General features: G+C 43.6%; 1 protein-coding gene across 1 annotated transcript in view; it reads right to left on the bottom strand.

The window, feature by feature from the left end:
• The window catches only part of LOC142074924 (guanine nucleotide-binding protein G(q) subunit alpha), a 176,333-nt gene that overhangs the window by 126,734 nt on the left and 22,308 nt on the right, over positions 1–27,291 (bottom strand). Inside the window, exon 2 of the mRNA XM_075135932.1 lies at positions 1,160–1,344. Coding sequence (XP_074992033.1) covers positions 1,160–1,344 — 185 coding nt within the window. The remainder of the gene's footprint in view (positions 1–1,159; positions 1,345–27,291) is intronic.

The following is a 27,291-nucleotide window of genomic DNA, read 5'->3' as shown; positions in this document are numbered from 1 at the left end:
GGACAAGTTTGCATTTTTTAATTCCCCTGAATTAAAAAATCCCCGAGTTTTTAAAGGAATTGCATCTAGAACCTGACAACTTTGGCAAGTTTTACTTTACTCCACACCTAGCCCTATTAGAACTGATGAGAATGCTTGTGAAGTAGCTGAGCGCAAAGATAGACTCGCTCACTTTCAGTCAAGTTATTTTTATATAGAGAAAGTGAACAGCTCTAATTAAAAAGGTCTGGCCATGTGTATACAGCTATGCCACATCTAACTAATTCACTTCAACTATATAAAAACATTCTATATAAATTCAACACTCAATTTGAACAATAACTGTAGAATATATACTTTGTAGTATAATACAAGGAAATAATTTACTGATTTATGATTAGGACTTTCATATACTACAGCAAAGTGACAGTCAATATCAATTCTGAAGAAAAATGTGCGCTTCACAATCAACTAACTTTTCAAGTCAGCTTGTTAGGAAATTCAGTGCTTTATGTACAGCAAAAACATGGAGCTGAAATACACATGCAAATTTCCTTTTTAATACTAGTTATACCAGTTATAAATTTGATTTCAATTTCTGAATGAAAAAAAAAAAAAGGAAAAAAGTTAGGCTAATCAAAGATAAACCTTACAAAATGCTTTAAATATATTTTCTCTTTCTAAATTTCAAAGATATCATCACTTTCAAAAGAATTTGCTTATTCTAAGGCCTTGTATCAAAAGTTTTATTTCATAATATACACACAAGCAGATATCCCCAACTATTTTTCTAATAATTTTATTTTTTCCCCACATAATATTAATGGAAAACCTTAAGTAGCACTGGAACAAACCAGAAAAATGGCTTAACTGTTCTCTGGCCAGAACATGGGCTGGGAGGAAAGGAAAAAAGATAACTGAAGTCACAGTCAAACACCAGCCTGCCCTTTACCCTCTTGCTATGACAAACCCCCCAGACATCTTGTTAAGAATAGCACCTGTGTTGTCAGAGCAGTGCAAAGCGCAGAGAACTAGAGGCAGAACTGGAAGAAGACCTTTTCTTCTAAACTTTAGGGAGAATATAATTTGTACGCGATGTATAATTTTTAAAGACCTTCAGTACATTTCCTAAAGATAAAAGAGGAAAAGCTTCATCTATGGAAATAAACAAAAATCTCACCTTATTATGTTCATACTTGTATGGGATTTTGAGGGTATCCATGGCTCTGATCATGGCCTGCATTGCTGTAAATATATTCTGGTACACCAATTTTGTAAAGCCCCTTTTGTCTTCATCAGAGTAACCTGATCCATGAATGATTCTCATCTGTTTGATGAACGTGCTTTTGCCGCTCTCTCCTGTGCCTGCAAGACAAATAAGAATATACTTCAGCCACTGGACACAACCATGACTTTTCTACACAAAGCAGACAGCTTGTTCAGTGCAGGGCAGAACACTGTCAAGTGGTTATGGTGCTTGCAAGGTGCTTGCTACAAGGACCAGTTCAATATCAAAACAGCAGTAACACAGTAACAACTGAAGCAACACTGAATTAAAACTTTTATTTTGAAGACAAAATAGAAGTAGAAAAAAAGATAGCAATGAGTTAATAACTAAACTAATAACTAAAACTATACACTCAAAAATATCTAGAATATACCACTGTGTATTTAAAATTATAAGCATAAATTTCCATTCCTGAAGATATAGTTCTCAACAATAACTAACTTTAGGGAATTACTATGAGATGTTCCATCACAAAAATTCATAGAGTAAGAAAAAAATATTAACTTGCTTGGCCAACCTTCAGGACATTATGGTAAGCAGCAATATACAACGAATACATATATTTGTTAGAAAGGCAAATAATATAACAATTACAGTTCTGCAAACTTCAACCTCAGAAACATATAAAATCAGCTTTAATTAAAATTTGGCTCATATTTGTTAACAGAGCATCATTACTTCCTTTAAATTTCTTTGCATCTTTGTACTTTACACAAAGTACAAATAATAACTTATAAATTAACATTCTGAATGTTTAACAATTTAAAGTTAAGGTCTTCTTTTTGGGAATTTTGCACAGAATATATCACACAGCATTTTTTCCTTTGGCCCAATTCAGTCTTTCTGTGATTAGGAGAGCTTATCTAAGCAAACAAATCATATGAATAATTTATAAGGAGGAACTGAAATTTAGAACAAACAGTTGCACAGCCATATGAATGCTGTATGTTCACCTAGCTACTTAGCCCCCTATGAAATGAAATGCATTTACCTGCGTGCAGTGCTGCTTAGCCTTTCAGCCTGGATTTTATTTTGATCATTTTTATAAAGCTTTCATGTCTCATTCATGCTCTAATATTTGGCTCCCAGAACAAAGAAAGCCTTATGCTTTACATGATGTTTTAGGTGTCTCAGAGTAGTGTATTTCACAAGCAGTGCAAGGTAAGGTTAAAGCATGATGCTGTGCTGACAACCCTTAAGTACTTCTGAGGTAGTACACTGCAAAATCTAACCTGGAAGCCTCTAAAAGCTTTTGTCTTTACTGTGCGTGACTGTTCACTCAACTCCTGCTTAGATTTTTGGCTAACACAGCTCATGCTAAGGCCTGATGTATGCTGGGAGCAGCACCATTAGGTCAAAGCCAGAGCACCACATAGGCAGGACAGGTGGCCAGAAAGAGCTAAAGGGCTATTATACAGCCATTATCACCTGCAAATTGCTGGCAGCCATCATCTTTTGTCTGGCAGTTTCTTCAGAATCCGCTAACTTATGGAAATGTTATAGACCAAACCTCCAAGCCGGAAGGTATAAAACATCAGCTTACCCAAAAAGCTTTTGAAGGGGATCCAACAGCAGCTGGACTGCTGAGGTTTTCATGCTTCCCAGTGTGACACAGGGTATGCCCATACCATGACGGAGGAGGAAGGATGAGCACTCTCACCGTTGGCTAGGTAACTAATTATTTTCTTTTGCTCATAGGTGCACGATATTAAGTTATGGGTTATAAGTTATGAAACCTTATGACTTGAATAGGGAATAAGTGAATTCGCGTGCTAGACTAGTCTGGGCAAAAGGGGATTGAGCCCCTGTTTGTCGTGTTTGTTTGTTGTATTTCTTAATGAGATCATGAAATAAAGTTTAAATCACAGAGTACATTGTCCTGAAAATTTGAGATCCAAACAGACCGTGACACTGTGGACTTTGTTTTGAAACCTTCAGCCCCATCTCCCACGTGTATAAAACAAACTTCTAACACAAGTCTTCCTTACACACACACTCCCAGAAAATCAAGCACAATGTTATATACAAACCTATTTTACTTCCTCTGTGGAAACACAAATGGTTGTTATTGCAATGAAACTTCTCCAAAGTTCAAAAGTTAGACCGAGCCTGCTTCCACAATCAGCCTTCACTATGATCCCCAGACTGTACTGTGGTCAAGAGCAAAGCACCAAATACACAGACCATCTCTGCAGGGCATTGACTGGCCACCAGGATGTAATCTACCAGAGGGGAGAGAACATGACTTTTCTCAAGAGTTTATAAAATTACAGACCTAGGCAATGCAGAACTACAAGAACTACTGCATACTAAAAAAATGCTTCAGGCTACCCTTAGATTTCAGTTTTTCCTTTTTTCTGAAACCTACGCAATAGAGTCATGTTCTTATATATGAAGTGAAATAAAGTACCATATTACACGTCGCTTTAATAATTCTGTAATATTTACCACTTTTTCCTGCAAGATATATGTCACACACTTAGTACATAAGTCTGTTCAATATGAACCTGTAGTCTAATCAAATAGTTAGCTTTTAGGTTACACTGACATTGTTTATCTGAGGGATTAGATGCACCAAGGATGGTAAATCCCAGGAAGGCTCTAGTGAGATAAAGGAATGAAACAAAAGACATTATTCAACCTCTGTAGAGAGTTAACTGGGCATGGCCTTGGGGGAAGAAACATGCTAAATCGGCCAAATAAGGGAGTACCAAGATAAGCACTAAGAGAACAGAAACCTCCAATAAAACTAAAGAAACAACTACTTGAACTATGGGTGAACTATCCTAATTAGCATGGTAAAAAACCCACCCACGGGCAGGAAAGCCCCTACCCAACAAAGCCCCTTCCCCACTGAATATGCGCAGTAAAAAGAAAGGACACTGTGACTTTAAGTGAAGATGAGGCATTGCAAGAACCAACAGAAGTAAGGGTGACTAAGTGTAAATGTAAAAAGTACTGATAACTGTTGCTCGGAATGTATAAAATGCTTACCGTGTGTTAACTGAGGTGTGCTAGCTTTGTGGAGTTACCACCTAGCACCCATCTCTGTGCAGACATGAAATAAACAAATATCTCAGCTCTGTGTGTGAGACTGGCTTATTGCACACCGGGTAACCAACCCCGCTTGAGGGACAACAAACCCATAAAGCACAGAATAGTATATGGTATGCCTTTTAGACATGATTAACTCTTATCAAAAATTTTGCTTTAACTAATGCATAAGAAAATCATTTGCACCATATGTCTCTAAATCACTGGAATACAAAGTAACTTCCATTTTTGGTCAACATAATGCTTCTTTAAAAGGGAATCCATAGTCCTTCAAAAAAAATCATAAAATAAAAATTTAGCCACTGAGATGGTAAGAACATGTTTGTATTATCTACTCTGTTTTAAAATAAAATAAAAATTGAAGCTTGTAATTCTTTTAATTCTTCACTGGGAGTTTAGGTAGCAATCAAAATCACATGCAATTGGAATGAAAACATGCTGATAAAGCCATCTGCATTACATTACAGAAGACAGTATTTCAGATTATTTACACTTTGTGAGTCTATAAAAAATGCAATATATAGGCAAACAAAATTAAAATCCAAAGAAGAAAGTAAAACCTAAGGAGTCTGTATCTTATTCAGCTTTAATTGGGTGGCATTGTACTAAGGCTTTGTCAGCCTAAGGCTGATAATAAACTATAATTGGAGATCTAAAGGTATGCTAAAATTTGCAAAGATTATGATTTGCTGGTGCTGAATTAAAACTATTTTTACTCCTATCTTCAGCTTTTCCAGAAGTCTGTAAGGGAACAGAATTGGACCCAATGTCTTTTTTCATATAGCCACACATAAACACACACAAAAAAAGTATAATACTACACATACATATATAAAAATATCATTTCTCTCTGCTTATGTGCTTCCTCACGAATTGAAGAATAGGATGATAAAAGGTAATGCAACCTATTTGTAGCTTAGCAACTTAGATAAGAGAGATGCTGTTGGAAACACACTGAAGAGTAAGGCAAGACGCTGCAACCTTGGTGCAAGCAAGAATTGCATAGATAACAGGAACTCCATTGTCTACAAGAAGCAGTCATCTGGCTGAGACCGGGTTTTGCGATTTGGAACTAAGCCAACTCAGCATTCTGGGCCAAAGGTGAAAATACATGGTGAAGACGACTGTGAGTCTTCATCCAAAAGACCCCAACAGACGACCACACAATGGCAGTGCGCAAGCGCCAGAAGGAGGAGATTTATAATACTGAGTACCTGAGGATGACAACATAGTTACGCCTATTAATTGTAATAACCCAACCTACCGTAATGAATATGCATGTTTTGTGTAATAAATGGATACTTGTTTCATGATCCGGTGTGCAAGTTAGGAGGAGCGATCCCCCTTGCATCCAGTGCTGTAATAAACATACCTGCTTTATAACTCTTTATGAGTTGTAGAGTTTCTTTCCACGCATCACTCAAGTCTGTCCCTTCTTAGGTCAATGCTCAATAAACCGTCCTCTTTCTTCCCACACACTAATCTTGTGGTTAAGCCAGCAGCAACAGTGAAGAGAACATTCCTAGCCCTCCTTAACTGCATGGAGTGTCACATGTCCTGCACTCGGGTCATAACAACCCCATGCAATGCTACAGGCTTGGGGAAGAGTGTCTGCAAAGCTACCCAGAGGAAAAGGACCAGGGGGTGCTGGTTGACAGCCGGCTGAACATGAGCCAGCAGTGTGCCCAGGTGGCCGAGAAGGCCAATGGCATCCTGGCTTGTGTCAGAAATAGTGTGGCCAGCAGGAGTAGGGAAGTGATCATCCCTTTGTACTCGGCACTGGTGAGGCCGCACCTCGAATACTGTGTTCCGTTTCGGGCCCCTCACTACAAGAAAGACATTGAGGTGCTGGAGCGTGTCCAGAGAAGGGCAACGAAGCTGGTGAAGGGCCTGGAGCACAAGTCTTATGAGGAGCAGCTGAGGGAACTGGGGTTGTTTAGTCTGCAGAAGAGGAGGCTAAGGGGAGACCTCATCGTGCTCTACAACTACCTGAAAGGAGGTTGTAGCGAGGTGGGTTTAAGTCTCTTTTCCAAAGTAACAAGTGTTAGGACGAGAGGAAACGGCCTCAAGTTGCACCGGGAAGGTATAGATTGGATATTAGGAAAAATTTCTTCACCGAAAGGGTTGTCAAGCCTTGCAACAGACTGCCCAGGGAAGTGGTTGAGTCATCATCCCTGGAAGTATTAAAAAGACGTGTAGATGTGGCACTTAGGGACATGATTTATTAGTGGACTTGGTAGTGTTAGGTTAATGGTTGGACTTGATGATCTTAAGGGTCTGTCGTGGGTTGAGATGAAGACAGTTTAATAGAACAAAAAAAGGGAAAATAATGATAATGATAGAATATACAAAATGAGTGATGCACAATGCAATTGCTCACCACCCGCGCTGACCGATAACCAAGTAGCGATCAGTACTTCCTGGATCACGCCTACCATTCATATACTGAGCATGATGTCACATGGTATGGAATACCCCATTAGCCAGCTGGGCTGGCTGTCCTGATCATGTTCCCTCCAATCTTGTGTACCTAGCTCAGTCAGTAGGCATGGGAGCTGTCCTTGGACTAGGAGGGCACTTAGCAACAACTGAAAACATCAGTGTGTTATCAACATTCTCCTCATACTAAATCCAAAACACAGCACTAGGAAGAAATTTAACCCTATCCCAGCCGAAACCAGGACAGTATCCACCCCTTATTCTATACCATTTATGTCGTGCTTAGGTCTCACATTTTTTTTTAATACATTTCAATTAACCACCACTATCTTTCTTTTTATATATACACATATATATATATGCACGCACAGATATCATTCCCTTAGTCTATGCACTATCCCTCTAAAATGTCCATTGAGTTCATTTAGTCCATGACTTTGGGCTCCATCTGTCATAACAGTCTTTCAGGGCAGGAGAGATGGTGTGTGGTGTTGGGCTGTTGCATCCTGAAACCAGATCTCATTTCAGTACTGCTGCGCTCGTCCAGTTCTATCATCGTTGCACTTCTCTCGGTTTCATGGAGTTAGTTCATTCTTCATTAATCTGGGTGATTTTCACTGCTATACCATTGATAGCAGCCATAGAAATAATGATATACAATATCATATAACAGTTCACATCAAAATTCAGTTCACTGACTATTTTCACCCAAAATCAAATCCCCTTGAGGTACACACCGGACCTCCCCATCCTTTCGCATCACCCACCAAGCGCACCCAGGTCCTTGAGCAAAAGCAATCCCACGGATGGGTTTTCCCTTGCCTGAGGCAGGAGTAACCCAGACTGTCTTCCCCAGCATATTTCTCATGTGCACGACAGGGACTTTATCTCCATCGACAGTACGTAAGAGTCTTGATTGGGCAGGGCCAGCTCGATTAACAGATCCCCTGGTACTGACTAACCAGGTGGCTTTTGCTAAATGTGTATCCCAATGCTTGAATGTCCCACCACCCATTGCTCTCAGCATAGTCTTGAGCAGCCCGTTGTTTGATTTTCCCAGAGGCTGTTGCATGGTAGGGGATGTGATATACCCACTCAATGCCATGCTCTTTGGCCCAGGTGTCTATGAGGGTGTTTCGGAAATGAGTCCCGTTGTCTGACTCAATTCTTTCTGGGGTGCCATGTCGCCATAAGACTTGCTTTTCAAGGCCCAGGATGGTGTTAATGGTGGTGGCATGGGGCACAGGATATGTTTCTAGCCACCCGGTGGTTACTTCCACCATGGTGAGCACATAGCGCTTGCCTTGTCGGGTTTGTGGGAGTGTGATATAATCAATCTGCCAGGCCTCCCCATATTTATATTTCAGCCATCGTCCTCCATACCAAAGAGGCTTTACTCGCTTGGCTTGCTTGATTGCAGCGCGTGTTTCACATTCATGGATAACCTGTGCAATAGCGTCCATGGTCAAGTCCACCACTCGATCACGAGCCCATCTATATGTTGCATCTCTTCCTTGATGGCCTGAGGTGTCATGGGCCCACTGAGCTATAAATAATTCACCCTTATGTTGCCAGTCCAGATCCACCTGAGCCACTTCAGTCTCGGCAGCCTGGTCCACCTGCTGGTTGTTTTGATATTCCTCAGTGGCCTGACTCTTGGGTACGTGAGCATCTACGTGACGTACTTTTAGAACCAGGTTCTCTACCCGGGCAGCAATATCTTGCCACAAGGCGGCAGCCCAGATGGGTTTACCTCTGCGCTGCCAGTTGTTCTGCTTCCACTGCTGCAACCACCCCCACAGGGCGTTTGCCACCATCCATGAGTCAGTATAGAGATAAAGTACTGGCCATTTTTCTCATTCAGCAATATCCAAGGCCAACTGGATGGCTTTCAACTCTGCAAACTGGCTAGACTCACCTTCTCCTTCAGCAGTTTCTGCGACCTGGCATATAGGACTCCATACAGCAGCTTTCCACCTCCGATGCCTTCCCACAAGGCGACAGGACCCATCAGTGAACAGGGCATATTGCTTCTCATTTTCTGGTAGTTTATTATACAGTGGGGCCTCTTCAGCAAGCGTCACCTCCTCCTCTGGGGATATTCCAAAATCTTTGCCTTCTGGCCGGTCCGTGATCACTTCCAAGATTCCTGGGCGACTGGGGTTTCCTATGCGGGCCCGTTGTGTGATCAGCGCGACCCACTTACTCCACGTAGCATCGGTTGCATGATGTGTAGAGGGGACCCTCCCTTTGAACATCCAGCCCAGCACCGGCAGTCGGGGTGCCAGGAGGAGCTGTGCTTCAGTACCAACCACTTCCAAAGCAGCTCGAATCCCTTCATATGCTTCCAATATCTCTTTCTCAGTTGGAGTGTAACGGGCCTCGGATCCTCTGTATCCCCAACTCCAGAACCCTAAGGGTCGACCTCGAGTCTCCCCTGGTGCTTTCTGCCAGAGGCTCCAGGTAGGGCCATTCTCCCCGGCTGCCGTGTAGAGCACATTCTTCACATCTTGTCCTGCCTAGACTGGCCCAAGGGCTACTGCCTGAACTATCTCCCGTTTAATTTGTTCAAAGGCTTGTTGTTGCTCAGGGCCCCATTTGAAGTCGTTCTTCTTCCGGGTCACTTGATAGAGGGGGCTTACAATCAGGCTGTAATCTGGAATATGCATTCTCCAAAAGCCCACAAAGCCTAAGAAAGCTTGTGTTTCCTTTTTGCTAGTTGGCGGGGACATGGCTGTTATTTTGTTGATCACATCCATTGGGATCTGACGACGTCCATCTTGCCATTTTATTCCTAAAAACTGGATCTCCTGTGCAGGTCCCTTGACCTTACTTTGCTTTATGGCAAAACCGGCCTTCAGAAGGATTTGAATTATTTTCTTCCCTTTCTCAAAAACTTCTTCTGCTGTGTTGCCCCATACGATGATGTCATCGATGTATTGCAGGTGTTCCGGAGCCTCACCCTGTTCCAGTTCAGTCTGGATCAGTCCATGGCAAATGGTAGGGCTGTGTTTCCACCCCTGGGGCAGTCGGTTCCAGGTGTACTGGACACCACTCCAAGTGAAAGCAAACTGTGGCCTGCACTCCGCCGCTAAAGGGATTGAGAAGAACGCATTAGCGATATCCATTGTGGCATACCACTTGGCTGCCTTTGATTCCAGTTCGTATTGGAGTTCTAGCATGTCCGGCACAGCAGCACTCAGTGGCAGCGTGACTTCGTTCAGGCCACGATAGTCTACTGTTAGTCTCCACTCTACGTTAGACTTTCGCACTGGCCATATGGGACTGTTAAAGGGTGAGCGAGTCTTGCTGATCACTCCTTGGCTCTCCAGTCGACAAATCAGCTCATGGATGGGAATCAGGGAGTCTCGGTTGGTGCGATATTGCCGCCGGTGCACTGTTGTGGTAGCAATTGGTACCTGCTGTTCTTCAACCCTCAGCAACCCCACAACAGAAGGGTCCTCCGAGAGACCAGGCAAGGTGGACAGCTGTTTAGTTTCCTCTGTCTCCAGGGCAGCTATACCAAAAGCCCACCAGTACCCTTTTGGGTCCTTGAAATACCCTCTCCTGAGGTAGTCTATGCCAAGGATGCACGGAGCCTCTGGGCCAGTCACAATGGGGTGCTTCTGCCACTCATTCCCGGTTAGGCTCACTTCGGCCTCCAATACAGTTAACTCTTGGGATCCCCCTGTCACTCCAGAAATACAAATGGGTTCTGCCCCTTTATAGTTTGATGGCATCAGGGTACACTGTGCACCAGTGTCTACGAGAGCCTTATACTCCTGTGGGTCTGATGTGCCAGGCCATTGAATCCACACAGTCCAGTAAACCCTGTTGTCCCTTTCCTCCACCTGGCCGGAGGCAGGGCTCCTCTAGTTCTGGTCATAGTATCCATCTCTCACTTCTTGCAAACGTGAGTCAAGAATTTCTTCATCACAATTACAATCATAGAATCATAGAATCATTAAGGTTGGAAAAGACCTCTAAGATCATCGAGTCCAACCGTCAAACCAACACCACCATACCCACTACACCATGTCCCTAAGGGCCTCATGTACACGTCTTTTGAATACTTCCAGGGATGGTGACTCAACCAATTCCCTGGGCAGCCTGTTCCAAGGCCTGACCACTCTTTCAGTAAAGAAATTTCTCCTAATGTCCAATCTAAACCTCCCTTGGCGCAACTTGAGGCCATTTCCTCTCGTCCTATCGCTAGTTACTTGGGAGAAGAGACCAACACTCACCTCGCTACAACCTCCTTTCAGGTAGTTGTAAAGCGCGATGAGGTCTCCCCTCAGCCTCCTCTTCTCCAGGCTAAACAACCCCAGTTCCCTCAGCCGCTCCTCATAAGACTTGTGCTCCAGGCCCTTCACCAGCTTCGTTGCCCTTCTCGGGACACGCTCCAGCACGTCAATGTCCTTCTTGTAGTGAGGGGCCCAAAACTGAACACAGCATTCGAGGTGTGGCCTCACCAGTGCCGAGTACAGGGGCACGATCACCTCCCTACTCCTGCTGGCCACACTATTTCTGATACAGGCCAGGATGCCATTGGCCTTCTTGGCCACCTGGGCACACTGCTGGCTCATGTTCAGCCGGCTGTCAACCAGCACCCCCAGGTCCTTTTCCTCTGGGCAGCTTTCCAGCCACTCTTCCCCAAGCCTATAGCGTTGCATGGGGTTGTTGTGACCCAAGTGCAGGACCCGGCACTTGGCCTTGTTGAACCTCATACAATTGGCCTCGGCCCATCGATCCAGCCTGTCCAGGTCCCTCTGCAGAGCCTTCCTACCCTCCAGCAGATCAACACTCCCGCCCAACTTGGTGTTGTCTGCAAACTTACTGAGGGAGCACTCGATCCCCTCATCCAGATCATTGATAAAGATATTGCACAGGACCGGCCCCAGTACTGAGCCCTGGGGAACACCGCTCGTGACCGGCCGCCAACTGGATTTAACTCCGTTCACCACAACTCTCTGGGCTCGGCCGTCCAGCCAGTTTTTTACCCAGCGAAGAGTACACCTGTCTAAGCCATGAGCCGCCAGCTTCTCTAGGAGAATGCTGTGGGAGACAGTGTCAAAGGCTTTACTGAAGTCCAGGTAGACCACATCCACAGCCTTTCCCTCATCCACTAGGCGGGTCACCTGGTCATAGAAGGAGATCAGGTTGGTCAAGCAGGACCTGCCTTCCATGAACCCGTGCTGGCTGGGCCTGATCCCCTGGTTGTCCCGCACATACCTTGTGAGCGCCCTCAAAACGAACCGCTCCATAATCTTCCCTGGCACCGAGGTCAGGCTGACCGGCCTGTAGTTCCCCGGATCCTCCTTCCGGCCCTTCTTGTACATGGGCATAACATTGGCAAGCCTCCAGTCGTCCGGGACCTCCCCAGTTAACCAGGACTGCTGGTAAATGATGGAAAGTGGCTTGGCAAGCTCCTCCGCCAGCTCCCTCAGTACCCTCGGGTGGATCCCATCCGGCCCCATAGACTTGTGAACGTCCAGGTGGCATAGCAGGTCATTAACTTCTTCCTCTTGGATTATGGGGGGTTTATCCTGCTCGCCGTCCCTGTCTTCCAGCTCAGGGGGCTGAATACCCTGAGGATAACTGCTCTGACTATTAAAGACTGAGGCAAAGAAGGCATTAAGTACCTCAGCATTATCCTCGTCCTTGGTGGCAACGTTCCTCCCTGCATCCAATAAATGATGGAGATTCTCCTTGGCTCTCCTTTTGTCATTAATATACTTGTAAAAGCATTTTTTGTTGTCTCTCACGACAGTGGCCATGTTGAGTTCTAGCTGGGCTTTTGCCTTTCTAATTTCCTCTCTGCACGACCTAATGAGATCCCTGTACTCTTCTTGAGTTCCCTGCCCCTTCTTCCACTAGTGATAAACTCTCCTTTTTTTCCTGAGTCCCAGCAAGAGCTCCCCATTCAGCCAGGCCGGTCGTCTTCCCCGCCCATTCTTCTTAGGGCACATGGGGACAGCCTGCTCCTGCGCCTTTAAGACTTCCTTCTTGAAGAACGTCCAGCCTTCCCGGACCCCTTTGCCCTTCAGGACTGTCTCCCAAGGGGCCCTCTCGACCAGTGTCCTGAGCAGGCCAAAGTCCGCCCTCCGGAAGTCCATGGTAGCAGTTATGCCAGCCCCCCTCCTTCCTTCACCAAGTATCGAGAATTCTATCATTTCATGGTCGCTAAGCCCAAGACGGCCTCCGACCACCACATCTCCCACCAGTCCTTCTCTGTTTGTGAACAGCAGGTCAAGCGAGGCACCTCCCCTAGTGGGCTCGCTTACCAGCTGTGTCAGGAAGTTATCTTCCACACACTCCAGGTACCTCCTCGACTGTTTCCTCTCTGCCGTGTAGTATTCCGGAAAGTTGAAGTCCCCCATGAGAACAAAGGCAAGCGACTGTGAGACTTCTGCGAGCCTCTGGTAGAATATTTCATCTGCCTCCTCATCCTGGTTAGGTGGTCTATAACAGACTCCAAGCAGGAGTTAGATCAGCCCTTCTACTCTGTCTGGGGAACTGTTCACTGGAAACTGGACCGTCGTGAGACAGGTTTTTCCTGAAAACTGGAGCAGCATTTTTCCTGGCAGAACCCCCTTGTGTCATTGTTTTTCCTTGCAACTCACGTACACGTGCCTCTAGGATGAAGGTAAGTTTTCCATCCCACTGCCTCATGTCCTCTCCATGGTCACGCAGGTAAAACCACAGGGTGCCCCGTGGTGTGTACTTTCTATATCCTCTCTCTTGATCAGAAAAACGCTGACTCCTAATGGCTGAGATACTGGTCCGTACAGGTGGAGAATAGGACATACCCTCTTCGAGTTGCTGGACCTCCCGGGACAGTTTCTCCACAGCCAAGACAAGGGAGGAGGAGACGGTTTCTTCGTATTCCCGGAGTCTGCCAACCACGACATCCACCATTGGTGCTTCTTCCTCTGCCCAGGACAGTACTGCCAACGAACTGGCATACGACACTGGTGCGCTCCGTACCAACTTCCACCACATGGGTCGCGTGCACTGGACTTCATCTGGATCTTTGGGCGTTTGGTCGTTGTCCAGGTCACTATAAACCACCTCCAGCACGCCTAATTCTCTCAGGTACTGGATACCTCTCTCCATAGTGGTCCATTTGCCTAGGCGATATATAACATCTTCCTTGAAGGGATACCTTTCCTTCATGCCTGACAGCAGTCGCCTCCAGAGGCTGAGGACCTGTGTCCCTTGTCCAATTGCTTTGTCAATGCCCCCTTCCCTAGAAAGGGATCCCAGCTGTTTGGCTTCCTTCTCCTCTAATTCCAGGCTACTGGCCCCATTATCCCAGCATCGGAGCAGTCAGGTAACAATATGCTCGCCTGGACGACGGCTGAAATCTTTCCGCATATCTCGCAACTCACCCAGGGATAGGGATCGGGTGGTTTCCGTCTCGTTTATGAGTTCTTCCTCTTCCTCCTCCCCTCCTCGTGATGGCCCTGCTTTTCCATCATCCCTTTCTAAACGACCTGACTTCCGCTTCAAAGATTTCTTCTTCGGTACAGGAGTGACAGATACCAGCGACGGTTGGTTCAGCTGTAGTACCCGTCGCGACAGTTTGGGTAGCTGCAGTGCCTGTTGCGGGGGTTGGAGTAACTGTAGTGACTGTTGCCGGGGTTTGAGTAGCCATAGTGGTTGTCGTGGGGGTTGAAGTAGCTACAGTGCCTGTCGTGGGGGTTTGAGTAGTCACCTTGTCTGTTGCTGGGGTTGATCTCTGGACAGTATTCCTGAATAGTTGTTTAACTCTAAACAAGGCCTGAACCACATTCAGGAGACATAGCAATATGAACATGCTTGTTTGAACATCCCAAGGATATTCAAAATTCTCAGGGAATATTGTGGACATCTTCATGAAGAGGATAGAAGAAAAAGGAGTTTCTGAAGATATGGAAGGGAAGGTGAACAAGTGGGAGAAAGTGTCCCATCCTGTCTCCCCACTAAATTCATCCTCTGAGGTGAAGAGGTAAAAAGTGTAATTATTAATAGTTTCCAAAAGATAGCTCCCGAAGAACAGGAATGATGGCAGTGCTGAGTACAGGCTCGTGACCAATAATTTTATCATAACATAAAGCCAGATCACACAGTATAGCAAAGCAATGACCTTAATCCATTTCCCCGAGATGACCAACCCCACATAAAAACTGATAATCAGCAGTATAGACAGCCAGTAAGGTGCTATATATCACAACTCCAAGAACAGATCCAACAACTCTGAGAGCAAATAAACCAACATTGTGAACAGCGAGTACTAAACTGATATAATGAATGCTTATAACAAATTTGTTTTAACCCGTTCGGGTCAGATGTGTCATTATCTCAACCCTTCGAGCCCCACGTTGGGTGCCAAAAAAGACTGTCGTGGTTTAACCTGGCAGGCAGCCAAATACCACGCAGCCGCTCACTCACTCCCCCCGCCCCCCCAGGGGGACGGGGAGAGAATCGGAAGGGTAAGAGTGAGAAAAAGTCGTGGGTTGAGATTAAGACAGTTTAATAGAACAGAAGAGGGAAAATAATAATAATAATGATAGAATACACAAAATGAGTGATGCACAATGCAATTGCTCACCACCCGCGCTGACCGATAACCAAGTAGCAATCGGTACTTCCTGGAACACGCCTACCATTCATATACTGAGCATGATGTCACATGGTATGGAATACCCCATTAGCCAGCTGGGCTGGCTGTCCTGATTATGTTCCCTCCCATCTTGTGTACCTAGCTCAGTCAGTAGGCATGGAGCTGTCCTTGGACTAGGAGGGTACTTAGCAACAACTGAAAACATCAGTGTGTTATCAACATTCTCCTCATACTAAATCCAAAACACAGCACTAGGAAGAAATTTAACCCTATCCCAGCCGAAACCAGGACAGGGTCTTTTTCAACCTAAATGATTCTATGTACAGGGGCAAAGTGTGAAAAGTAGTCCTGGTGAAAAAGGAAAAAGTGGAAAATTTCCAGCACAGAATGCACTAAAATAGAATAAAAGAATATGAATTATAGGCCTAATAAAATTTATGGGATTGCACAGAAATTATTAGGAAGTGAATATGGTCATTTTCAGCACAGTATACAGGAACTTATGAAATCTTCACATTAATAGCTTCTCTTAGATTGTTATGAACAAGGGGAAGAAAGTCAGTATTTTTATACTGTTACTTATAAGAAAAGCACACAGAAAGAAAGTTTCAAGTATTTTTTTAAACTATGAAATCAAATATTTCTGTAAAAAAATAAATCCTCTTTACGTGAAAAGAAAGCTGCTTAGTAGTGGCAGAACACCAAATACATGCATGTATCTAGGGATTTGCTCAGATACTTCCCCCACAACTAGAATAACTGGGAAGAAAACAAGCAACGTTAACTACAACAAAACAAGGAAAAGTTGGGAATAATGAATCTCCAAGGTTAGCTAAGCAAAGCTGCAATGATTACAGCATTATTCCTGGTGGAGAGTGGGGTTTAAAACTATTACAGCACTGAAGTCAAACCTTGATTTCACTATTTTTATATATTTTTGACCTTTTAAAGTCCCATGATTGGCATTATGAGAAGATCAAGACACTGACTGATATCACACTCATAGCAGAGCCAGGAAGGTAGTCAAGTTGCTTAAATGCAGCAGTAACCCCCTTATACACAAGCATCATGCACAATTTATTGCATTACTACTATTTTTCCTGGCGCACATCCAGCAAAAATGAAACTACAAAATGGTAAAACAGAATATGCTTTGAATCATAGAATCATAGAATATCCTGAGTTGGAAGGGACCCACGAGGATCAAGTCCAATTCCTGACTCCACACACGGCAACCTAAAAGTTAAACCATATCTCTAAGAGTGTTTTCCAAATGCTTCTTGAACACCGACAGGCTCGGGGCCACGACCACTTCCCTGGGGAGCTTGTTTCAGTGCCTGACCACCCTCTCAGTGAAGAACTATTTCCTAATATCTAATCTGAACTTCCCCTGATGCAGCTTTAAGCCATTCCCTCACATCCTGTCACCAGACACCACAGAGCATAGATAAGCACCTCCCTCTCCGCTCCCCCTCATGAGGAAGTTGTAGACAGAAATGAGGTCACCCCTCAGTCTCCTTTTCTCTAAGCTTAACAAACCTAGGTATCCTCAGCTGCTCCTCATAAGTCATGCCCTCGAGGCCTTTCACCATCTTTGTTGTCCTCCTTTGGACACATTCTAATAGTTTGATGTCCTTCTTATATTGTGGAGCCCAAAACTGCACACAGTACTTGAGGTGAGTCCGCACCAATCCTGAGTATAGTGGGACAATCACTTCTTTCGACAGGTTAGCTATACTGTGCTTAATGCACCCCAGGATGCGGTTGGCCCTTTTGGCCACCAGGGCACATTGTTGATTCATATTGAGCTTAGCATCAACCAAAACTCCCAGACCCCTTTCTGCAGGGCTGCACTCCAGACTCTTGTTCCCCCAGTCTATACGTACATCCAGGATTACACTGTCCCAGGTGCAGAATCTGGCAGTTGTTCTTATTATATTTCACACAGTTGGTGATTGCCCAGTGCTCTAATCTATCAAGATCTCTCTGTAAGGCCTCTCTACCCTTGAGGGAATCAACGGCTCCTCCTAATTTGTCCTGTCGTCCCCCTCTGGCCCCAATGACTAACATTTTTCTCCACTGAATGAAATTTCAGTCATTATAACTGGAAAAGATGAGTCTGGACCTCCTGATGTTTTCTAGTATTATACGTAATTATCATGTACCAAAACATATCTAAAACCAAAAAAAAACACGTTTACCATACAAATACAACTTTATACTTTGTACATTCTGCTTTCATGAATTGTAGATAAAATATTTGGTGCTCGATTTTCTAATTGATATTTTAAATAAGTACTGTAATATCTGGAAAGTATACTTGATATATATTTGCATACATCAGAAATGCAGATTAAAACCCGGTATGTTATGTAATTTGTTGATTTTTAATATTATGTTAAAAACTGAAGTGCAAAAACATAAAAGTACACTTTCCAAAGGGGGGGTGGTGGTAATATTTAGCATATTTTACATTTGTAAGGTCTATTTTGACAGCCTAACATCAACTTTTGACCTCCCACTTGTATTAAGGGCCTCCATCCAGGAAATCAAAGGATACTGCAGAGCATTTTGTTTCTTAGAAAGTATAAATGCTTTCAAAATTAATTGTTTTATCATACCAAAGCCAGCATAAACATCTCTTTACTGAAAACAGAAGTCATAGGAATAGTTATACTTCTGTTACAGTGCAATATTTATGTCAAGCAGCATTTTTGATATTATTAAATATCACTGTCTTAAATGAGAGACTAAGAACAGCAAGTGCTTCTTAGTGCTTTCTTAGTGCCCTCAGAAATGGTTGGCCACTGTTTCCTGAACAGATATTCACTCAAATTCTAGGCTTTAGCCTAGATATCATGGAGCATTCCTTCTGGAAAGGAAAATTACTTTTCCTTATAATAACCAAACACAAATAGAATCATAGAATGGTTTGGGTTGCAAGGGACATTCAAAGATCATCTAGTCCAACCCCCCTGCCATGGGCAGGGACATCTTCCACTAGATCAGGTTGCTCAGAGCCCCGTCCAACCTGACCTTGAACACTTCCAGGGAGGGGGCAGCCACAACTTCTCTGGGCAACCTGTTCCAGTGTCTCACCACCCTCACAGTAAAGAATTTCTTCCTAATATCTAATCTAAATTTACCCTCTTTCAGTTTAAAACCATTACCCCTCATCCTGTCACTACAGGCACTGGCAGTCTCTCTCCATCTTTCTTATAAGCCCCCTTTATATATTGAAAGGCCACAATAAGGTCTCCCCGGAGCCTTCTCTCCAGGCTGAACAATCTCGACTCTCTCAGCCTTTCTTCACAGGAGAGGTGTTCCAGCCCTCTGACCATTTTTGTGGCCCTCCTCTGGACCCACTCCAACAGGCCCATGTCTTTCTTGTGCTGGGGACCCCAGAACTGGATGCAGTACTCCAGGTGGGGTCTCATGAGAGCAAAGTAGAGGGGGAGAATCACCTCCCTTGACCTGCTGGCAACTGATACTTTGTTTTAGAACCTTTTTATATGTTGTTTAGTCGTGCAAAAGAAAGAACATTATCATATGGGTTTAGATGGTACAAAACATAAATGCAGATCAAGCTGGTTCTTCTAACATGATGGGTTAAGAACGTTTCTCCCATGCAGCTATTTGGGATCTCATTGTACTATATAATATACTCCTGGGGAAGATACTAAAACTATCCCCTATGACTCTTCTGCTTATGCTTTTTGGTTGTTTGTGCTTCAGAACACTCCACATCCTTTGTGCTAGTAAGATAACAACATGATAGCTGTTTATGAATACATAATTAGACAGAGTCAACTTACTCATATTATTATCAACTTATGTTAGAAACATAAAGCTACTATATATCAAATATCAGTATTCAGATGCTTGTCTTATAGTTTCCATTATCCATAACTTCCATTTGCTCAGTCAGCACTACACCCAAAAGAGAGAAGGATGCTTTCAAGGCTCTAACAGACCACTTGTACTAAAATGATAAAGTAATTCTTACTTCAATCAAACCACAAACAAACACAAAAAATATACAAGTCCAGGGTCTTGCAACCAAATCCTTCCACCAACTTCAGTGAGGAATCCTCACGGATAACATGAATTTTAAAATAATATACCTTACAATATTTATTACGCATTGTATATCCTTATTGGTTTCCAAAGAGAATACATCTTGAGAGTACCATAAACATAATACTATCTTAACAGCGTAAGTTAAGTCTTACAGTAAATATTTTCTTCTCATATTTAACCCTTTTTCCTTGTACCAGTGTAAAGAACTTCTTCACACTCCTCTCTCTTATTAAGAAGACTAAACAAGCAGTAACTATCTAGACCCACACCTACCTAGTTTCAAGGCCACTCATAGACGTTTCTTAAAAGAGCATTCATCTCACTCCCATATACTGTCATCCTGGCTACTCTGTTGTCTCAGATTTGCCTCAGTGTCATTACATGTGATTACATAATTAAACTTCAGGTGGGGGGGGGAAGAGGTGCATTAGTCATTTGATAAGGAACAAACAAAAACACCCTTCCATAAAATTAAATAAAATTTAAAAAAACCTAAAGAAAACACAAAAGCACACACACAGAGTAAACTTTACCTAGGAATCATATGGATAATTCTAGCCATAAACTCCAATAGAGGAATAGAAAAGGAGGTAATCTGAGGGAGATGGGAGGGCAAGACTAAAGAGGATATAACTTTCCAATTACCAGTCTTGAGAATGCATTGTGAAATCCTTTCCCTCTTTCCCCTCACATTAAGGCTCCAAGACTGCAGCTATTGCTTCCTTGGCTATGCACAAAACATAGTTCTTCCTTATGAAAGCCACTGTTCAAAGTGAAAGTTTCTCACAGGATATTAAGAAATGCTAAGAGAGGCTATGTCCCCGAAAGGTGTGTTCCTTAAAACTAATAGTATTCCTTCATCCTTTCTCCCCCAGTGAGTATGCATAGAACAAACTAGATGAAAGTTCACAATAAGGAGCTCTGACACAGTAGTAAGACGAAGAAAACACTACTCAATTTTTATTTTCATGTCTCACATAATCTGAGGGACTCAAGTGTTGAATTTGTATTCCCCCTTGGTCCTAAATTTATAGGGTCACTTACAGTTTTATCTGTCTCTCACAACACCCACCCACCCACACGTGTGTGCACACAGAGAAATCCATACTGGTTCCAAGGGCAACAGCATTATAAATCCACCCAGAGGGAAGCACAGTTCCAAATATTGTGACACATTTCCTGCTGCTTACAGTGGGTTGTCCTTAACTTGAGAGTGCTTTTCAATGGCTATTTCCCTTGGAGAGAGTCACCAGCAATTTATTTTTTGCTGTCCTCTTGCACTTCTATGTCTTCACAGCCACTGCAAGGAGCTATACACGAACCAAGCAGCCCCTCTCAAAGGAAACTAGCCCCTCCACAGACTTTGTCCACCAGAAAGGAGAGGGGGGAGCCTGGCCAGCTCCCCTTCACCAGCACTCCTCATGGGAGCTGGCCATGTTCCCTCACAGATTAACCAGGGCCAGCCAGCTCTCTAGCTGGACAGGAACAATACAACTCCTATATTATTGTATCACAGGAGAGACCCCAAGTCTAATTTCAACCATTTCAAATCTAGCAAGACAGGTAATAATAATAAGTCATTAAATAAATTCATGTTTTAATTATGTTCCTTGTATATTTTAATATCAACATACCTATGTGCATACTCTCATGTGTGTACACAGACACACACAGAGTGATGAAGACTTTATAGAAACAAACACACCACTGGTACTCTGCAAGTTTAAGAAATCAGGTCAAGGGCAATATTATCAAAGAACAAGTTTATAATTAAAAAAATAATTAGATTCTACACACACAAAAATCCCTGCTTTTTATTTAAAAAAAAAAAAAAGACAGAGAGAGAAAGCAAATTGAATAGCTAAGTTCTGAGAGGACATCCTTGCTAGCCTTATGCACTATACCTTATAGGTATTTTGATGCTAACTACACAATTACTGAAATGCAATGTCATTTTCAGATGCAGTATTTGCTCATGAAAATAAATGAAAACTAAAAAAAAAAAAAAATTAACCTTGGGGGAAGGGAAGGACAGAAGCTTTTATTGGGTCACTAAGAACATGAGATTAGAAGATACCAGGGACAAACAGCCAGATTTTACCAGTCAAAGCATCTGATCACTTCATTTTGCATTTGCATTCATAACAGCACAGTGTATTAAGACACCGTATCATTTAAAGCATTGCTTTCCTATGGCTGAAATGAACAGCACAATATTCCATTTCTTCTGCAAAATTATTAGCAGCACAACAGAGCATCGCATTATTATGCGGACAGCATTCACCTGTAGTGCCCATTCAGCCAGGCTAGCTTGAATTCAGCTCCATTCTGTCCACCTGCTCAGCTGAGTTAATTCAGTAGCTAAAAGGAAAATGGTTTCCAGCCTTTTCAGACAAATGAAAACTAATGGTTCTAATACTCCCAACATTCTCTTCAAAAGCTGCTGCTTCTCTTTATAATTACCTAGCAGCTTGTTATATGCTGAAAGTACATATTTATTTAGATTTGATTATGTAACCTTGTATATACTAAATCAGCAACTCCTCAAAAAGTTTTTATAATTTTTTTCAATGTTTTTATAGAATTTATATATACACACACATAAAATATCAATCAAAATTGGCTAGATTAATAAATAACTGCTCCCTATTAAAAAGGCATTAAAAATCATAAGATGATCTCAATCAAAACACAATGGAAATTATAGATAAGCAGTGTTCCTTGTTGCCTTTCAGAAACAGTATCTACTCACTGATACTTTTACAGTATGAGAAGTCTTAATAAATGCAAGAATTAGAAGCGTTGAGTTACAACTACTGTTTTATTCAAACAGCATCAGCTCTAGAGAATAAGCTATACTACTGAGGTACAGCTTTATGTACCTTACAAAAAGCCATCTCCTTTCTCTCCCAAAGTTTCTTCATAGTTCTGCTCTCTCTTGAAATTTTATGTGGCTTTTTGTTTAATAGAAGTCCACAAGCTGTTCACTGGCATAAAAGTAAGTTATTGACATTATAAATCCTGGTTCACCTCTGCATCTGAGGAAAAATTCTAAATTCACTTCTCACTGACTAATTAAGGTTTTTGTTTTATAAGCATTTCAATATTTCTACTTTTCACTAGCTATACTTGCTTCTGGTTTTGCAGAACTGAATCACATATATATTTCTAGTAATTTTTATTTGTTATGGAACAAGATACTTAAGAATATGCTTAGGTAGAGAATCAGTCTCTATTCTGACATTCTGACAAAGAATCATAATGCAATTTCAGCTCACACAAGGAGGGGGGAGGACTTGTAGCTTGTTTGTTGTCTTCTCCCCCCCACCACTTTCTCCAAAGGAAAATTTTACTTCCAGGAAATAAACATTTATTTTATATGTCATTCCTTTGCACAACAGTCAAATGAAAAGTGTTCAAGTCCAAATTTTTAGCTTACATTTTCAGCTATGTCGTGGTTTAACCCCAGCCAGCAAAAATAAACTCCACGCAGCCGCTCGATCACCCCCCCCCCGGTGGGATGGGGGAGAGAATCGGGAGGGCACAAGTAGGAAAGCTCCCAGGTTGAGATAAAAACAGTTTAATAATTGAAATAAAACTAAGTAGAACAGTAATAATAACAATGAGAACAACAACAACAACAGAATACACAAAGCAGGCAATGCACAAAACAACCACTCGCTGACCGCCGACCACGTGTCACGAACAGGGGGCGAGCCCCCACACACACCTGGTTTTTATACTGAGCATGATGTCACATGGTATAGAATACCCCATTGGCCAGCTGGGTCCACCACCCCGGCTGTGCTCCCCCCTCGCGGTGCAAGCACCACTCAGCAACAGCCAAAGCATCAATGGGCCATCAAGGCTCCTTTCACACTAAACCCAAAACACAGCACACCCCCAAGCTACTGGGAAGAAAGTTAACTCTGTCCCAGCTGGAACCAGGACACCCAGGAATCTTGGAAGTGATCCCGAACTGGCCAGAAGGCAAAGATTTTGGAATATCCCCAGAGGAGGAGGTGACACATGCTGAAGAGGCCCCACTGCATAATAAACTACCAGAAAACGAGAAGCAATATGCCCTGTTCACTGATGGGTCCTGTCGTCTTGTGGGAAAGCATCGGAGGTGGAAAGCTGCTGTATGGAGTCCTATACGACAAGTCGCAGAAACTGCTGAAGGAGAAGGTGAATGGAGCCAGTTTGCAGAGGTGAAAGCCATCCAGCTGGCTTTGGATATTGCTGAATGAGAAAAATGGCCAGTACTTTATCTCTATACTGACTCATGGATGGTGGCAAATGCCCTGTGGGGGTGGTTGCAGCAGTGGAAGCAGAACAACTGGCAGCGCAGAGGTCAACCCATCTGGGCCGCTGCATTGTGGCAAGATATTGCTGCCCGGATAGAGAACCTGGTTGTAAAAGTACGTCACGTAGATGCTCATGTACCCAAGAGTCGGGCCACTGAGGAACATCAAAATAACCAGCAGGTGGACCAGGCTGCCAAGATTGAAGTGGCTCAGGTGGATCTGGACTGGCAACATAAGGGTGAACTGTTTATAGCTTGGTGGGCCCATGACACCTCAGGCCATCAAGGAAGAGATGCAACATATAGATGGGCTCGTGATCGAGGGGTGGACTTGACCATGGACGCTATTGCACAGGTTATCCATGAATGTGAAACATGCGCTGCAATCAAGCAAGCCAAGCGAGTAAAGCCTCTCTGGTATGGAGGACGATGGTTGAAATACAAATATGGGGAGGCCTGGCAGATTGATTCTATCACACTCCCACAAACCCACCAAGGCAAGCGCCATGTGCTCACCATGGTGGAAGCAACCACCGGATGGCTGGAAACATACCCTGTGCCCCATGCCACTGCCAGGATCACCATCCTGGGCCTTGAAAAGCAAGTCCTATGGTGACATGGCACCCCAGAAAGAATTGAGTCAGACAACGGGACTCATTTCCAAAACACCCTCATAGACACCTGGGCCAAAGAGCATGGCATTGAGTGGGTATATCACATCCCCTACCATGCACCTGCCTCTGGGAAAATCGAACGATACAACAGGCTGCTAAAGACAACACTGAGGGCAATGGGTGGTGGGACATTCAAGCATTGGGATACACATTTAGCAAAAGCCACCGGGTTAGTCAACACTAGGGGATCTGTTAATCGAGCTGGCCCTGCCCAATCAAAACTCTTACATACTGTAGAAGGGGATAAAGTCCCTGTCGTGCACATGAGAAATATGCTGGGGAAGACAGTCTGGGTTACTCCCGCCTCGGGCAAAGGAAAACCCATCTGTGGGATTGCTTTTGCACAAGGACCTGGGTGCACTTGGTGGGTAATGCGAAAGGATGGGGAAGTCCGGTGTGTACCTCAAGGGGATTTGATTTTGGGTGAAAATAGCCAATGAACTGAATTGTATGATGTTAAATGTTATATGATATTGTATATCATTATTTCTATGGTTGCTATCAATGGTATAGCAGTGAAAATCACCCAGATTAATGAAGAATGAACTAACTCCGATGAAACTGAGGAAAGTGCAACAATGATAGAACTGGACGAGCGCAGCAATACTGAAATGAGAACTGGCTTCAGGATGCATCAGTCCAACAGCACATACCATCTCTCCTGCCCTGAAAGACTGTTATGACAGATGGAGCCCAAAGTCGTGGACTAAATGAACTCAATGGACATTTTAGAGGGATGGCCCATAGACTAAGGGAATGATATCTCTGTGTGTGTGTGTGTATATATATATATATCAAAAGACAAGAAAGGTGGTGGTGATTAATTGGAATGTTTTGAAAAATGTGAGACCTAGGTATGACGTAGATGGTACAGAATAATGGGTGGATACTGTCCTGGTTTCGGCTTGCATAGATTTAAATTTCTTCCTAGTGCTGTGTTTTGGATTTAGTATGAGGAGAATGTTGATAACACACTGATGGTTTCAGTTGTTGCTAAGTACCTTGTCAAGGACAGCTTCCATTCTACCAAGCAGAGGCTAGGAGGAAGCACAGGCAGGACAGCTAGCCCAGCTGGCTAATGGGGTATTCCATACCATGTGACATCATGCTCAGTATATGAAGGGTAGGCGTGATCCAGGAAGTAGCGATGCTACTTGGTTATCGGTCAGCGCGTGTGGTGAGCAATTGCATTGTGCATCACTCATTTTGTATATTCTGTCATTATCATTATTATTTTCCCTTTTCTGTTCTATTAAACTGTCTTTATCTCAGCCCACGAGTTTTTCTCACTCTTACCCTTCTGATTCTCTCCCTGTCCCACTGGGGGTGGGGGGAGTGAGCGAACAGCTGCATGGTATTTGGCTGCCTGCCAGGTTAAACCACGACAGTTTCTAAACCTAAATCGATCTATTTAAAGGATTAATATTTCATTATCACCCAGAACTAACAGGGAAGGAAAGTTCCTGAGGTGAAATGCCAGTTCTACCACTTTTGTGCAAAGTAGTATTCTATCATTAGGGCCAAGTTTTTATTCTGTGTACATAAAATACTGTTTAGAGATGTCTAGCAAACATAAGCCTTTTGCCACTTGAGCTGTGTTTAGCAGCTCTGAAAATCATATAAGCATAGAATCGTTTAGGTTGGAAAAGACCTTTAAGATCAGACTGGACAGGTTCGATCCATGGGCTGAGGCCAACTGTATGAGATTCAACAAGGCCACGTGCTGGGTCCTGCACTTCAGCCACAACAACCCCATGCAACGCTACAGGCTTGGGGAAGAGTGGCTGGAAAGCTGCCTGGCAGAGAAGGACCTGGGGGTGCTGGTTGACAGCCGGCTGAACATGAGCCGGCAGTGTGCCCAGGTGGCCAAGAAGGCCAACGGCATCCTGGCCTGTATCAGAAATAGCGTGGCCAGCAGGAGTAGGGAGGTGATCGTGCCCCTGTACTCGGCACTGGTGAGGCTGCACCTCAAATACTGTGTTCAGTTTTGGGCCCCTCACTACAAGAAGGACATTGAGGTGCTGGAGCGTGTCCAGAGAAGGGCAACGAAGCTGGTGAAGGGCCTGGAGCACAAGCCTTATGAGGAGGGGCTGAGGGAACTGGGACTGTTTAGTCTGGAGAAGAGGAGGCTGAGGGGAGACCTCATCGCGCTCTACAACTACCTGAAAGGAGGTTGTAGTGAGGTGGGTGTTGGTCTCTTCTCCCAAGTAACTAGCGATAGGACGAGAGGAAATGGCCTCAAGTTGCGCCAAGGGAGGTTTAGACTGGACATTAGGAGAAATTTCTTTACTGAAAGAGCGGTCAAGCCTTGGAACAGGCTGCCCAGGGAAGTGGTAGAGTCACCATCCCTGGAGGTATTTAAAAGACGTGTAGATGAGGTGCTTAGGGACATGGTTTAGTGGGCATGGTGGTGTTGGGTTGACGGTTGGACTCGATGATCTTAGAGGTCTTTTCCAACCTTAATGATTCTATGATTCTATGATCATTGAGTCCAACCATAAATGAATGCTTGGCTTTCTCAGTCTGTAGGCAAGGCAAAACTCCCACTTGAAATCACTGTCCAGAGTGTCCCTCTGTACCTAATTTAGGTTCAGGAGCACACTTTTGAAGTGAACCTCCTGAGTGTTCCTGCTTACTATGCATATACTATTCATTAGCATCTAAGAATCCCCAAGTGAGGAACTGGATTCCTTTAGGATGAAATTAAGAAGGCAAATGGAAACTAAGTATATCCTGAAAGATGTACTCCAAGACCACACTTAATGCATTCTAGCCACAAACAGGCATTTATGGCCCAATATCAGACTAGACCTCGTCTGAAGCAAAAAAATCCAACCCCTGGAACATGGACATCAGGATCTCAACG

Source organism: Calonectris borealis, chromosome W (genome assembly GCF_964195595.1).
Source record: "Calonectris borealis chromosome W, bCalBor7.hap1.2, whole genome shotgun sequence".
In the NCBI taxonomy this organism is placed as follows: domain Eukaryota; kingdom Metazoa; phylum Chordata; class Aves; order Procellariiformes; family Procellariidae; genus Calonectris; species Calonectris borealis.
The sequence above is the reverse complement of the archived record's forward strand: the minus strand, read 5'-3'. Positions and strand labels throughout refer to the sequence as shown.